The following is a 15,802-nucleotide window of genomic DNA, read 5'->3' on the forward strand; positions in this document are numbered from 1 at the left end:
CCTATATCACAGCTTTATCACATAAAATTGCGATAAAAAATTGTTATATTGATTATAAACAATGATAGGAACCATTAAACATGACTAAACTATAATTTATTTATTAGTTAAACCCTAACTGTTAGTTTCAGAAACAATAATATTTTTTATATATTAAATACATTCACGATGAATGATACATGTCATACCAATATTTAATATTAATTTTAATTATTGTTTTATAATTTAAAAAGAAACTTTTTATTTAAATATGTTTATTTTAATCATTTACAAATTGAATATTATTACCTATTAAAATATAATAAGCCAATAAAAATAACATACACTTCTATGTTCTTCTATGTATTATATTAGAATATAAATTATTGTTATCTTTAAATTGTTCAAATTCTATTTCAAATGGTTAAATTTATAAAACAATAAATGCTGGCATTAATCTTAATGCATTTATAAAAAATCTAATTTTTCACAGTTTTTTGAATTAATCTTGTCAAACTTTAAATATTAAGATCTACAAGCAATAAAAATCGAACTAATGATTTACATTAAACTTTAATTTATTATTCATATCCAGTGATTATATTTATTTTGAGTGTAGTGTTATTCCTAAATAAATCTCTGTTATTTTTTTATATTTTAAATATTTTGTTTTTAATATTCCAATATTGATTAATTTATTTACCTCCTTATAAGTTCATAAACATTATTAAAATATAATATTTTATTTTAATAAAAAAATTGTTGGTTTTTCATTGGAGCCTGTACAGACGTTATTATATTATAAGTCAAGTATTGTTTTATCTAATAGGATTTTGTGGTTTCGTTTACGACACTCCAGGTGAGTTGGAATTTAATTTACTGACTCTCTAGTATTTCCTTGTCACTTATTTGGTTAAAATGTGCACCACAAAGTCTAGCAGCAACACATTATACGACCGGTATGTTATACTATTAATTATTAATGCTATAATTGTTATTTTCGTGAAGATTACAAAATTACTAATATTTAAAAATAAAAATAAAATAAAAAATGTTGAATCTCTAACAATTAAATCTTAATGACTAAACCATTTTATTATTAAATTAATATTGAATAAGTATCTAACTATTCAAATTATTTGTTTCAAGTGCGCATTTTTCTAAAATATACAATATATAAAATATTGAAAACGTATTAATTGTATTTAGTAATTTATAAATTAAATAAAGACTAGGATTTTCAATATAAATCTAATGTCAAAATATTTTTTTATATTATTATTTTTAATTTTTTTAAAACGCTCACTTAAAGCAATATATTGTAGGCATTTTAAAATAATATTGGACAAGTCAGATATGAACCATGGTTACAATTTTATTCCATGATAAAATATTAATTCAAAAACATATAGTAAAAACGTACATGATTTTTACATTTCAAATTCTTTTCATCATCCGGAAGACACGTGGTTTGGTTGTGTATTCTAAACGATATTCAATAATTCGTAAAATATTATAAAAATGTATACATCAACTTTAAATAACTTTTTAAAACTAGTTCATACACATACAAATAAATTTATTATAATATTTATAAATATTTATATTCAAATAAATATATATTATATTGATTTATGGTTTATAAAGTTATATATTTTATTATATACTTTTTATGTATTATGCTTATATTGTGTACTCACAGTCAATACGCGTTAAAATAATAAAATAAACATTTGTCTTTTAACTATCTAAACAACTTTTGTGTGATTCTTAATTTTATACGATTTATATATTAGAATAAAAGTTGAACTATATTAACCTAACGCTTTGGATACAAATACTTCTAAATGAGTACACAAACTAACAAAATGCAATGTAAAGTATAATACAATTAAAAGGTAAAGAAAAGGTAACAAGAATAAGTTATCAATTCAATAATAAGTCAAATTTTTTATTAGTTTTGGAAATATAATTTACTGCTTTAATTTTTAACATATTAAATTATTCAGTATTCTATAATATATATATTCACACTTAGGGGCGTAGATAGGATTTCATTATTTTGACTGCTTGAATAAATAATGTGTCATACGAAATTGCTATGTCAGTAAAATGTATACTAATTATATATATATATATATATATATGTTATATACACCTCCTGTTACGCCCCTAAATTGTAGTTTGTAGGTATAAACTACGTATGCTATTTTAACTTTATTATTTTAATTTTCAAAGTCAATAATGAAAATATATACAATTTTACTTATTCCAAAATACTATTTAAACAAAAATGTATGATTTCAAATTGAATACAAATATAACATTAAACAATTGGGAAGTTTTTACTAAATTATTTAATTTTTACCAAGTTCGCTAAAAAACCGATTATGAATTACTGTTATAAAAATAAATATATACTTATAGTAATTAACAGAAAAAATTTAGCTATTTTTAGATTTAATTTAAAAATTAAATCGATCGAATAGATTTGATTAATATCAGTTTAAATTATAAAGATAAAACATTGATATTACAGTATTTTTTTCTACATGGTTTTATAAAAAATTTGTAATATTATAAATAGCAATACCTAAAACACTGTTGAAGAAATAAATTTCTAATGACGAGGATTATTTTTATTATTTATAATACAATAAATATTTAAACATGTGATAATTAATATTCTACATACTTTTACAGTTTTCGATTCTGAGCGAAGCGATGATTATATTAGTTTTCAGTGATGTACGTTTTATTTTTAAATTTGTGATTTGCGTCTGTCCACCTTTTCAATGCAGTAAAAGAGTTTAGACCTTCAAATTTTATTGTAGTTTTTATTACAACATATTATATAATTAATATTTTGAATGCTGGGGGAAAAAATTAAGAGGGTCGAATCAAAAATTCAAAGAACTTTTCAAAATAATTGAGAAGAAAAAATACCATCAATTTTAACTGTCCTATTTAAACATTGTATATCATTATGTTCATTAACCAGTATTTATTACGTGAAATTAAGCAGTTCATTTACATATTAACCACAAAGTATTTTATTATTTTATTTATTATTTATTTATTGGGCGGACGGGTCCATTTTTCTCCAAAATAATAAAAAATAATTCTTGACCATTCTCCTTCAATAAATAAAATATTTTAAATATTTTAAGTATATAATTATAATATAAAATACACCGTACGCGCCGAACTTGGTGGGTGGCTATAAACAGAATGAATATAATAAAAAAATACGTACGTCGATAAAGATGCATCAATGAATAAATAAAACAATAATAAAAAATTAGATAATAATTAATAATAAGTGGTTGATGGTAATGCAATCAGGCAATATGTAAAATATAAAATAAAAAATATAGTAAAATCACTACAGTATATAATATTATATTTTTATAATCATAAGACATTTTAAGCAACAAAAGAAAACATGTTTAAATAAAATAAAAATTAGACATAATATGAAGAATTATTTTACTTTTTGTAATTACATACCTAGAAATTAAGTGACCAGAATTCTATCAACAGATACTCGCAAAATGTGATTATAGCCATATTCTATCTTTATAATGCGGAACCCAACACTACGACACTAGCTAAAATTTTGGAGGAAAATAGATATAATTTTAGTCAAAAATAATGTGGAGGAAAATGGAAACCAACCTTTTTTTTTTATTGGGGGAAATGGACAATGGAAAAAAACGGTATCTCGTTTTTGAAGGAAAATGGCTACGGCCTATTTGTTTACAGACAGTGAACCCAATATAATTATCAGTACATTTTAGCATTTTAATCAAAATTTGTTTTTTTCGACTGTAGATTTTACTTTTTTAATCCATTATTTAAAATACTAATGATGTTTTAGTTATAAAAATTATAACGCATATTACATCTAGAGAAGTTTTATATTTATTGAAATAAATATACATTCATAAATCATAATAATAAAAGTAGTTTAAAGAAGTTAAAATTAAATAAAAAGCTTACATATTTTATTTGAAATGTGATCATTATGGTTAATGAATATTGTTTGCTGTAATAAAATCATTGGAAAATATTAATACTCTAAGCTCGGAGCAAACAATTGTTCACATCTATTGTATTCAAAACATTTTATTAAGTGAATAATAATTTTCAGAGTTATTAAGTGTTAATTAATCACTTTTTATCTACCAAATATTAAGAAAAAGTTCATAACATAAAACAGTATTGTATAGGTATTTTTACTTTAAAACTAATATAATTTCGGCATTAATACTTCAAATATTCAACAATTGAAATTAATTGATATGCTTTATGCATTTATATTAACAATGATACAAAAATCGAAGTTTGATTAATATATTATAAATTGTATGCAGTTGGATAGATTCAATTTAAATGGATAAATGTTATTAATATTTGAAAAATAAATTACAACACTTTACAACTTCGTAATTTGTTTATATATTATGAATCTTTTAACATAATTGTTTAGAAGATTTATGACATTTTAAAAGCTGTACAAGTTATTGAAAAACTAAAAGTTTATTTAAACGGCAGTATAAAATAATGTTTTAAATAACTAAATTAATTTTTTACATCATGTTCATAATTTTCAAAATATTAAGTTTTTAATAACCTATAAAGCAGTTCTTTAAGTGGCAAGTACCACATGATATTATTTCCTATATTATTATAATAAACTGTTTAATAGAATTGATTAATATTATGACACATTGTTATAATTATATTCAATAAAGTGTTTATAGAATTATAACATAAAAACTAATAACTAGTATAATGTAACTATAATATAATAAACAAGAATATGAAATGTATAAATGTATTATTATTATTTATAATATGTGTAATACAATCAACTATTTATCACGCATTAATTTATAAATACACTTATTTTGTATGTGCCAATTTATTATATAATCGTCGTATTTTTAAAAGTAGTAAAAAAATGTATGATCTTATATCATTTTTAAGTTATGTGCCAAACAAAATAATCATATCGTTGTTTAGGGCTCAAATAGAACTTGTTCGCTGTGAAAAATTATAAAAAAATAAAAATATACAATAATATATATAGATATATTATAATTATATTTCAATATAAAAATTAATAATGATTTTTGTATCTAATATTTTTTTAAACAAAAAACCAAAATTTTTTTTTGTTTTTATTACAATTTAAATACGTTTTAAAAATAATAATAGATAGTGATAAGAGTTTTTTTTTTATTCATAGTGTCAGATTTTTAAATGTGAACAATTATATATTTATATAAAAGTTCAAGTATAAATAAGCTTATAATAATTTTTAGTTAAAAAACAAATTAATTTTGTTTTACTTAATTTTCTTAGGTATATTACCCAAAGTTTCAGGCTCAGAATATGCATTGATTTGCATAATTCTTAATTTTTTTCAAGTGATTTGTTCTCAGTTTTTTAAAAAAATTCAATATCCTTAATGGAAATTATTACTTTAAGTTTAACGGTTATTATGTTTTGTTCATTTATTGAATTTTAACTGCCATAAAAGTTATAAATGAATTTTGAATAATCATAAAAGTATTAGCTATATAATATTAAATATAAAAATATTATATACTATATATATACCAGGTATTAGGTAGATTTATATTGAAAAATATCTTGATATAAGATTCATATCGGTTTGAAACTTTCATTGTTCTTTTTAAGTAGATGTATACTTTTATAAATTATATTTTAAGTTTTATATTTATTTGAACCCTTAAACGATAGTTGTCATCAATATATTAATGCAATATAGACATATAGTGGTTCTTATAACAATGATCACTCATTTAGAAAATATAAAATAAGAAAATATAATCTTAGCATATTATAATATTAAATATTAACCTTATTTCAAAACTTAAATACTCAAACATTAGAACAACGTGTACTTTTTTCAAACGAAAATTGTCATTGCAATTAATTATTTTTGCTATATTAATTAAAACGTAAACTATAATATACCTGTAGACTATAGCAACCAATTGCATATAGTAAAAATATAGTAAATTGTAATTTAAGTAATGTAAATATTATACAAACAATCCAAGTCTCTGAATTTATTATCGAATTTATCACACATTTTACTTACCTATTTTGTATGTAATTTTTGAACATTCTTTTGAATACCTAGCAATTATCTACTCATTATATCAGGTAATCATTGCGTGTTACAGGTGGCGGAGTGATGTTGGGCGGCGTGGTTGGTAGGCATATGAGCATACGGCGTAGGGAGAGCTCCCCGTCGGTACCTCACCCAGGTGGCCCGGGGAGTCCCAGGTATAGAAGACGGAGACGAGCGGTAACTACTTCAGATCACAAGACATGTGCTCTCATACAGACCAGAATAAAACTTGGCGACATCATAATGTGAGTGCTTATAAATAATCATAAAAATATAATTTATTAATATTAAGACGAAAGTACGTATACGCACTGAACGTATACTTATGTTACAAGATAGTCACAAATTGCGATTCTTAGTTAAAACTATATTTATAATATAATTACATACCTATACCTATTGTAAACTATTCAGCGGGATATTATCAGTTTAAGTTTACTATATACATTTATATACAATTGTATCGTTTGGGTATCTAATGAATTATAAATATTACATACGTAGTTACACATTTATACTTTACCGCGTGTACATGCTAATTGAAAAACCCAGGTATATACAATATTAATTTAAAAGTATACTGTTTGAAATCCATAATATATAATATACTTACCTTTTCATAAATGTTGACATGAAATTCTTATAGTATTCTTTATGAGGGTGACTAAACATTCAGATCGTTTAGTATTTATATGCATCTAATACATATCATACGTACTTCTGAAATATAATAATATATTAAATTATTATTTTAATATATGAAAGTAAATTATTTTCAAAAAAAATTATACTTTTATGATATACTGAATTAATTTACTCTTAAAGTAATATACCTATATATATATATATATATATATATATATATATATATATATTATATAAATGTATAAGTATACTCATTGCATTATTTTTTTTTAACATAATAATATAATATAATGCCAGTTTGAGATAATATAATATTCAAAACTTGTAAAAATAGTTATACTTTGAACCAAACATGTACATTATATTATACTATACATATTAATTAAACTTTATGTATCCATATTATGGAAGTTTAAAGTTTTATAATTAGACGAGACTAATATGAAAAGGTAAAATTAACGTGATTAGAGATCAAAGTATGAGTATACTATTGTTTTATACAATGTTTTATAATTCAAGCCGATTTTTTTATCGATAACTTTTTTTTTGTGTTAATTACATGAAATATTACTATATTGTATATTCATTAGGAGTATGATACTATTGTAGTAAAATAATAAAAATATTAATAATATTAATTAAAATATTATCGTATTACATCTTTTATTTAACATATTAAGTAATGAGAAAATATCTATAAGCTATTTATAACAGAAGATGTCTCTTAATTTTGCATTTTTAAATTAGATATTTTGTAAATTTTGTAAATAACTTATTTTTATAAAAATGATCTGTATTATTTCAGTATATTGAATATAGAGTATCTAGCAGTATACATACTATTTATGATTACACAATCTATTTAAACTCTTCTATCTTTTGACTACAAAATAAAATACAATTTAAAACAAATAATTATAAAATTATGAAAAATATTTAAATATTATTATAAATAATAAAAAAAAATGTTTATTGCATATTATACGAGTATTAAGCGTATTTCAATGGAAGTTATAAATAAGTTATATAATATAGTAGAACCTCGATACTCAATTCCATTATGGAAAACAAATTGAGCTAAAAACAAAATATTTATGTACACATTTTATTAGATATCTATTATATTATTTGTATTATTTCTCTGTTTTTCAAAACATTTGTATGAATACAATTTAATAAATTAAATACATGATTTTATACTAATTGAATATAAATTCATGATTAGATAATATTAAATAAGTTTGAATAATTTAAAAAGAACTTAATTCATCAACTATTGTTGTTGAACTTAAAATTAAAATATATTATATTATATTTACTTAATTTTTGTTGCTTGGTTTATCGAGATTTAAATATTGACACTATTGTAGGTTTTATTATATTCTAAGTTAATGAAATGTTATTGATATATTTTTTTTACCGCTGATAATTTGTTTTTAAGACTTAACATTTTGTTTCTAATAACCTATACTTACAATACTATTGGTACTTAACTTTATTGACTGTAAATATCTCAACATTTAAATATATACCTAAGTTGTTTCTAATTATTTTGGAAAATAAGTTATGAAAAAACTAAAATAATGAAAACATGTAGTAAAAATAGTTATTTGATGAAATATTTTAATTAACACAATGTATATATAAAAAAAAAGTTTTAAATATCTATATAATAATACTAAACTAAACATTTGATATATTATTTACAATTATACATAGGTGGGTACATATAAGGAGTAATTCACCAAACACTTTTTAACACAATTTTTTATTTAATTATGAATTTATTTAATATATTTTTAAACTTACCTAAGTAGCATATTTTAAGCTATTTTTTACATTATTACGCAATTTAAAGATTGTCCCAAGCTCATAGATACTTATTTTTTTTAATTGTGAACCATGCTCTATTGAATATTAAGTTTTTTCTTTTTGTAAATTTTGCTAGTATTTATATAAATTGAAATTTGAAATAGGTAGTTTTTTCTTAATAATTCAAATATAAGATACAAAAGTTTGTAGTTAAAAATAATAAGTTAAAAAATATACGGGTATTTCGATAATTTGAATAATTTATCTAATTTGTCTAAAACACAATTCTTAGTCTAAATATTATAAATATTTTATTATATGTATAACACCTTTATGATTTAAAAAATATTCTTCGTATAAAAAGAATATTACAAATAATACATAACCACAATAACCTAAACTGCACATTCCAGAACAATTTTTTTTTTTTTAAATCATCAAATTATAACAGTTTAAAGTGTAAAAGATTTGATTTCATTACAAAAATATATTTTTATCACAGCAAAATAATTTTTAAATTTAATAAATCTAATTATATGGTCTTATCTTCCTATAGTTTATTATATTATTATAGGTGAGCGCTATTGGTGAATTTCCAGTTGGAGATACCTGCTATGTAGGTACCTGTACATTTTTCTCTGATATTATAAGTATAAAAATATGCGATATTTCTTTGAAAAAATACCAAGGTTAAAATGTTGTCTTGATTTTTAGTGGTGTGTGCTAGTACGATAAATATTTTTTTTTCGGTTTTCACGTGTAACTGAAAGCGGCATCTGTCGGAAAACTCTTTTATCTAAAAATAATATTTATAAACAGAAGTGTAATAATTGTACTCTTGGTTGGTATTTTTGACAATAGATTGCGTTAATATTATTAATATACAATGTAACGAATATTCTACACCTAGGTAGAGATACCAGTCTTGAAATTGGTGGACTAAAATAATTTTTGACACTTATAAATAAATTTATTAATACTTAAAACTTATTAACCTGAATAATATTTATTGTTTTTACAATGCTAATAATTTGTTTATATTTTAGAGAGTTATATCAATACAGGATAATGAAAATAGTAGGTTAAAACAGTATTATAATAATTATCATATTATTTAAGTATTAAAATAAATAATAATATATTGTAGCTGTAAATAAAATAATATTCATCGTAATAAATCGAAAAATAATTGGGTATATTAAATAAAAAGAAAAACGATAAAAATATACATCACTTTTAATGTATCGTTATACTCTTGTTTTATTGATATAATAATCGATATTTTTTTGTTTTCGTGTAATAGGCTGATAATATAAAAAAAATTACTAAAAAGTATACTCATTATCTAACTTATGAATATAGACATATAATCGTTACTATAATAATAATGCTATTATAAGGGAAAAATGAAGAATACATTTTCTATAAAAAAAATTATGTTATTTAAAATTGTTTGGAATATTTTGTTGTAATAAAATTAGTTTGTACTATTTTCCGTTAATTTACTTTTTCTGTTAATCAACTATGAATTTTGAACGAATAAGTTACCGCTTGTTGTTAAAAACTTTAAACGAAATAAATCATGTATTTATACACAAATACAATGCTGTTGACGCATGTGCTACAAACACAAATGTTAACATATGTTGATGATTATTCTTATTTAATGCAGTAAAATGTATATACATGTTATTCATTTTCTATAATTATCAATAATAAATCGATATCTGTTTTTTAATCTACTTTATTGAAATTAACTTCATTATTTCCAATATATTTTTATAATACACTGAATTACCTAGGTACATATGTAGATTTATCGATTTTTTATTAACTTTGATTATTATAAATTAAATTTCTAAACGTTGTTTCTGAATTCATAAAACGTGATATTTACTATATTTAACATCGAATAATAAATATTGTACGAATTGTAATTTCAATATTGCATCCTTTTGAAATGTGATTTTCGTAGCATTAGAATTTCTAGTGATTCTCAAATTAATTAACATTTTGATTGTTTTAATATGATGTGTCTTACATGATTTTGAAATGTTGCCGATGTAATATAATAGTACCATAAATAGAATAAAAAACAATTTGAGCTGTAATAATTATTACGCAATTCTTAACGTATGCGTGTTTATATTTGTTGATTCCTACATCGAAACACCTCTTAAATTAAAAACTATACTTATTTTTCAAACAATAGATATGAATATATAAACATTTTCATTTTATAATCCCTTTTGCGTAATAATATATAATAATTATGGTAACAACCTTTTATAACTACAATGTACATTGAATAAACATATGAATAATATTATTACTCAAAATTTAAAACAAAAGGATTATAATTTTATTAGAAAATAAAGGGAATTAAAAAAACTACTTGAAAAAATTATAACATTCATTAAATGCTTATATTTTTCACAGTCGTGTAAACAGATACATAATAATAATTCTACAAAATATAAGCTTACTGTTCAAATGTGTTAAATTCCAATTTAATCTATTCAAAATTGATAGCCAAATGTAGCTTTATTAGCTGTACAAAGCATTGCTATGTACCACTGTCTTATTAATAAATAAGGGCAACATAACATAATACAGTAGTATATGGTCTCTCACCTCACAATTTAAATACTTCATTCTCTATGATGGTGCTGTAAATATGTAACTTAAATACACCGGTGTTTGTAGATAAATATAATTATTTTGTCTTTGACAGTTATTAATGTTTATGATATAATAAATTCTAAAAAGAATACATAGTTCTTATTTAAACAAAATTACTAGGTATTTACTGTTTGTATTCGATTTGTTTTGTAACTTTTTCGTAGTTTTTATTTTGTAAAATCGAGAGTTTAAATCTGTAATAAATAACAATATTAAACTTCTTCAATTTGTATAATAGATTTTTATTAGATTAACAGTAAAACAATATGAGCTAATATTACATATTATATTTTATAAATAAATTAAATGTTAATCTAATTTTTAATTAGTATTTAAAATAACTTTTTAATTACTCGCCACTCAGTGATTTTAAAAAAAATTACCGAAGCATAAATATAGACTGCAATCTCAATCGTAATTTGATTACTTAAACTATAATACCGGACATTCGTTTTAACCGTTTAGCGTTTCATTGTTTGGTAGTATTTAGTCACGCCATGTTATTTGGTAATTCATTGCGAATTGAAAATTGTGAGTCTTTTCATACTTAAATATCTTTATGGGAAAAGAATATTTTTTTTTCTATTTGCACACTATTTATAATTTTTAATGAATTACTTGTATATTTATTTTAAGATACTTAGTAACTATATATTTAGATAAAATCTAGTCAAATAAGTATTAATAATTATTTTATAATTCATAGTTGTAGTTTATTAGGTATTGTTTTTTTTTTACATTTTAATATAACTAATGATTGATGTACCTATTTTATAACTATTAGAAAATAAATATTTTTAAAAATATTTCTATCGATTTTTAAATAATTTGATAGTAAAGTTTCAATAATGATAAATTAATACATCATTTGGAAAATTATATCTTTTCTTCTATGTGAAATTTAATACAATAATGTCATAAAAAAATTCGTTTATTTTATACTCAATAAGTTGCACAGAATTCACTAGGTAATAAAACGAAGTTAAAAGACTAAAATCAATTTATTCATCTCTAATATATATAGGAATTGTATTTATATTTTATTTTATTTTTAATCAAGATTTTTTATTATTTTTGTTATACTTACTCGTATTTTGACGCTACAAACAATGTTTTTTATAACTATAATTTAGGGCGTCACCTGCAACTAATCCATCAATTTCGAATTCCATGACCCTCTAAGTTCAAAATCAAATGAAAAAACCCTCTGTCCACATTTCTGGTTTTCACCCTACTTACTCTCGATGGTTCTCGTAATATAATAACAATAAACTGATATTATGCTTGGTGTATATATAAATATAATATAGTATAGTTTATACACAGTCATATATATTACAGTAGTCGCGTTTGCGTGACGGCCTACAGGAAAAAATTAATATAACATTTTACCCAAGTTGATTTATTAGAAAGTGGAATGGAATTTATACATATAGAAGTGGACTTTTTTAACATGATATTATTAATAATACTTTTATAGGTCACCTCTATCTCTGTTCTAGACTTTAGTAATTTTTTGGGAACCCCCGGCGATCATCACGGGATATTGATTGGTCCGGGAGCCTTAGCGACACGCGCCAGTATGGCCGTTTCGGACACGATCCAAATCCCTTTGAACCATCAGTGGCTCGTATATACATTTACAATAATTGAGAAAAACATACCTTTATACTACCAAACAAATAAATAAATTAGAACAACTAATTATGAAACAATTGTCCGTTATTATAACACTTATCTAACTAAAAATTCGTTTTTATTTAAATCAACTGATGATTAATTATTTTAAACTACTATTTTATTTTTTAAAAATAAAATACATTTGTTAACGTTCAAAAAATAAATATTTTAAAATTGTGTTATTAAAAAATTGTTTTTTTTTTTAAAAAATTTGAAATTGTATAATAAATCTTGTTAAAGCATTGAATTAAAATTGTTATTTGTTTATACCTATTGTTAGATAATTTAAATAATATTATAATGTATTATCTATAATATACATTCGTTCATATTTAGTATACCTATAGTGATATATCGTTGAAGTAATTTCACTGGACGCCTCTTCCAGAAACCGTCAAATCATGTATAACCTTTTATATGCTTATTATTTTTTGTATTTTATTTTACATAAATTGTAAATAGGTATCATTTTCTTAAAAAAAATATATTATAATCTATTTATATTTAGGCATAATATAAATTAATTATAGGTATAAAATTATTTTTATTTTAAATATATATATATTTAATTAAACCATTGATTCCAGATCGTTTGTTTCTTTTATAACTTCTGGCGCGTGGTATATATTTAAACAACAAATCATCAATTTTAAGGTCCTTAAATCATAGTTTATATTTTACAGTAAAATTAAAATATGGCAATATATCAAAATTTTAATTTTCTAAACTAATTAAGCCATAGATAATACATTATTCATAATATAATTATATCATAAAAAAAAATAGATCATTATAATTAATATTAATACAATATATATTATTCCGTTCGTAAATCGTAAGTACTTGATTATTAATAATATATTTTTTAATTTGCCTGTTATTATCATTTTTGAAATAATTATAATTTTTTTTACGTAATTTATATTATTCTATTTCGTAGCTATACTTAATAATACAATACTATTAAGCTATTAAATCGAAGTAATTGTTGTTATAAATTGTTTTAAGTAAGTACATATTATTTTATTTATGATTCGTTATTGTAATATTATTACCAATCTAGAAAAATATAAATTTTTATATCTTAATACATTAATTTAAAATACATTTTTTTACAACTGTTATAAGTTTTATTATGTTATTACTTATTATATCATTATATTTTATATTTTGTATTTATATTTAGTTATTATTAATCATTTAATAATATGTGATAAAGACGTAATATTTATTTTGTATCTATGAAAAAATAAATAGTAGAACTAACCAAAATTCTTGTTTAAAAATGTCAACAGCTTAATCAATACGCAGGTTACAATATGTCTGGCATGTTTGTCCTTGTATAAACTATATTTGATAGACCAGCCTAATATAAATATCTAAAGAAAACTTTTTGAACTTACCTATATTTATTATTAAATATTTAACACAAATTAATAGTTGCGTTGATATTTAAATATTTGTTTCTTCATTTTCCATCCAAACTCTAAACTATATTTTTTCTTTATATCCTTAAATTAGTAATTAACTATCTAATGTTGGGATAAAAAACAAAAATAAAATGATTTATATTAGTGTGAATAAATAGGTTATTAATGATTTATTTTTTTAATCACAGTGGTGTAATATGAACACATAAGATCATGTATTATTAGGTACTTTATATTATATTCTATTTCAGATATTATTCGATACAATTAATTTTAATAATATTATATATATTTTTTACAACTAACTGTATATTTATTTCCATACATGACAATGTAATTTATTAATCATTAATAAAAAAAAAAAAAATATTAAATAATTAAAATTTACAAGGTTATATTATTATACAAAAAAAAAAATTAATTTACTTTTGTAAATGGCATACTATTTTAATACGTTCCTTTGAAAATATTGTTTTTGTATTGTTTTGTGTTCTTCAATAAAATGTAAAAACTATTACAATTTTAGATGTCACTTTTTAGTCTTGATCCCAATATAAAAGTAAAGATATAAACAAAGTTATAAATTATATTTCATAATATTAAATAATTCACTAATTCATAAAAATTAAATATATATATATATGTATATCAAAATACATAACTACTAATTTGAAAAAGAAATCTGTAATGAAATATTTCAAAAATCAATTGCCTAGTGCAGTTTTTACGTTTAAATGATAATTATTAGCTAATATTTTTTTCATAGCGAATAATACACTTTAAAATAGATTCCACTGAAAAGGATTTAAACTCTTTACCAATTATATTACAGTAGGTATTTAACTTAAATTAAAAATACCAATGATATATTAATATAAAATTAAAACGAATCAACAAGATAATAACTAAATAAACGTAATTATAATAACTAGCTTATAAGTTTCATCAAAATAAATATTTTATATACGTTACTTATATAATATAATACCTAATAACTTTTAGGTATTTAAAACTGTACTTTTATAAATATATAACTTGTTGAATTTTATAAATATCGTTAAATTTTACTTTTAATTAGTGACTGCATGCATTAGGTGCATAAAAATATCATGTTCAACCAAACTAACTATAACATTAAAATGCACATATTTGAATTATATTATTGTAACAGATAATAATCTAGGTATACAATTATTTTGACTTGGGTGCGGTTCGAATGAATACATGTGGATTGTTCGATAACTAAGAGACGCACGCAATAACATGCCAATTGTATTTGGGCAGTATTTCATAAAAGAATATTTTAATTTTTACGAATAAGGCAATAACTTTATTTAACCTATATTTATATGTGCGTGAATGTGTGTATGTAAATTATGATAAATTGTAATTTAATTAATTAAAT

The 15,802-nt window shown here is 21.2% G+C and overlaps 1 protein-coding gene across 16 annotated transcripts in view; it reads left to right on the forward strand.

Moving 5' to 3' along the window:
- LOC113550723 (voltage-dependent calcium channel type A subunit alpha-1) overlaps nt 1-15,802 on the forward strand; it is a 217,252-nt gene that overhangs the window by 85,329 nt on the left and 116,121 nt on the right. For 15 of the 16 annotated variants that reach the window (XM_026952749.1, XM_026952765.1, XM_026952750.1 and 12 more), the window contains exon 2: nt 6,201-6,393. In XM_026952749.1, coding sequence (XP_026808550.1) covers nt 6,212-6,393 — 182 coding nt within the window. In that variant the 5' untranslated portion in view covers nt 6,201-6,211. Of the gene's footprint in view, nt 1-6,200; nt 6,394-15,802 lie in introns of those variants that run through there. The other variant, XM_026952748.1, reaches the window with a different exon arrangement.

This window comes from Rhopalosiphum maidis, chromosome 1, assembly GCF_003676215.2.
Source record: "Rhopalosiphum maidis isolate BTI-1 chromosome 1, ASM367621v3, whole genome shotgun sequence".
Lineage (NCBI taxonomy): Eukaryota > Metazoa > Arthropoda > Insecta > Hemiptera > Aphididae > Rhopalosiphum > Rhopalosiphum maidis.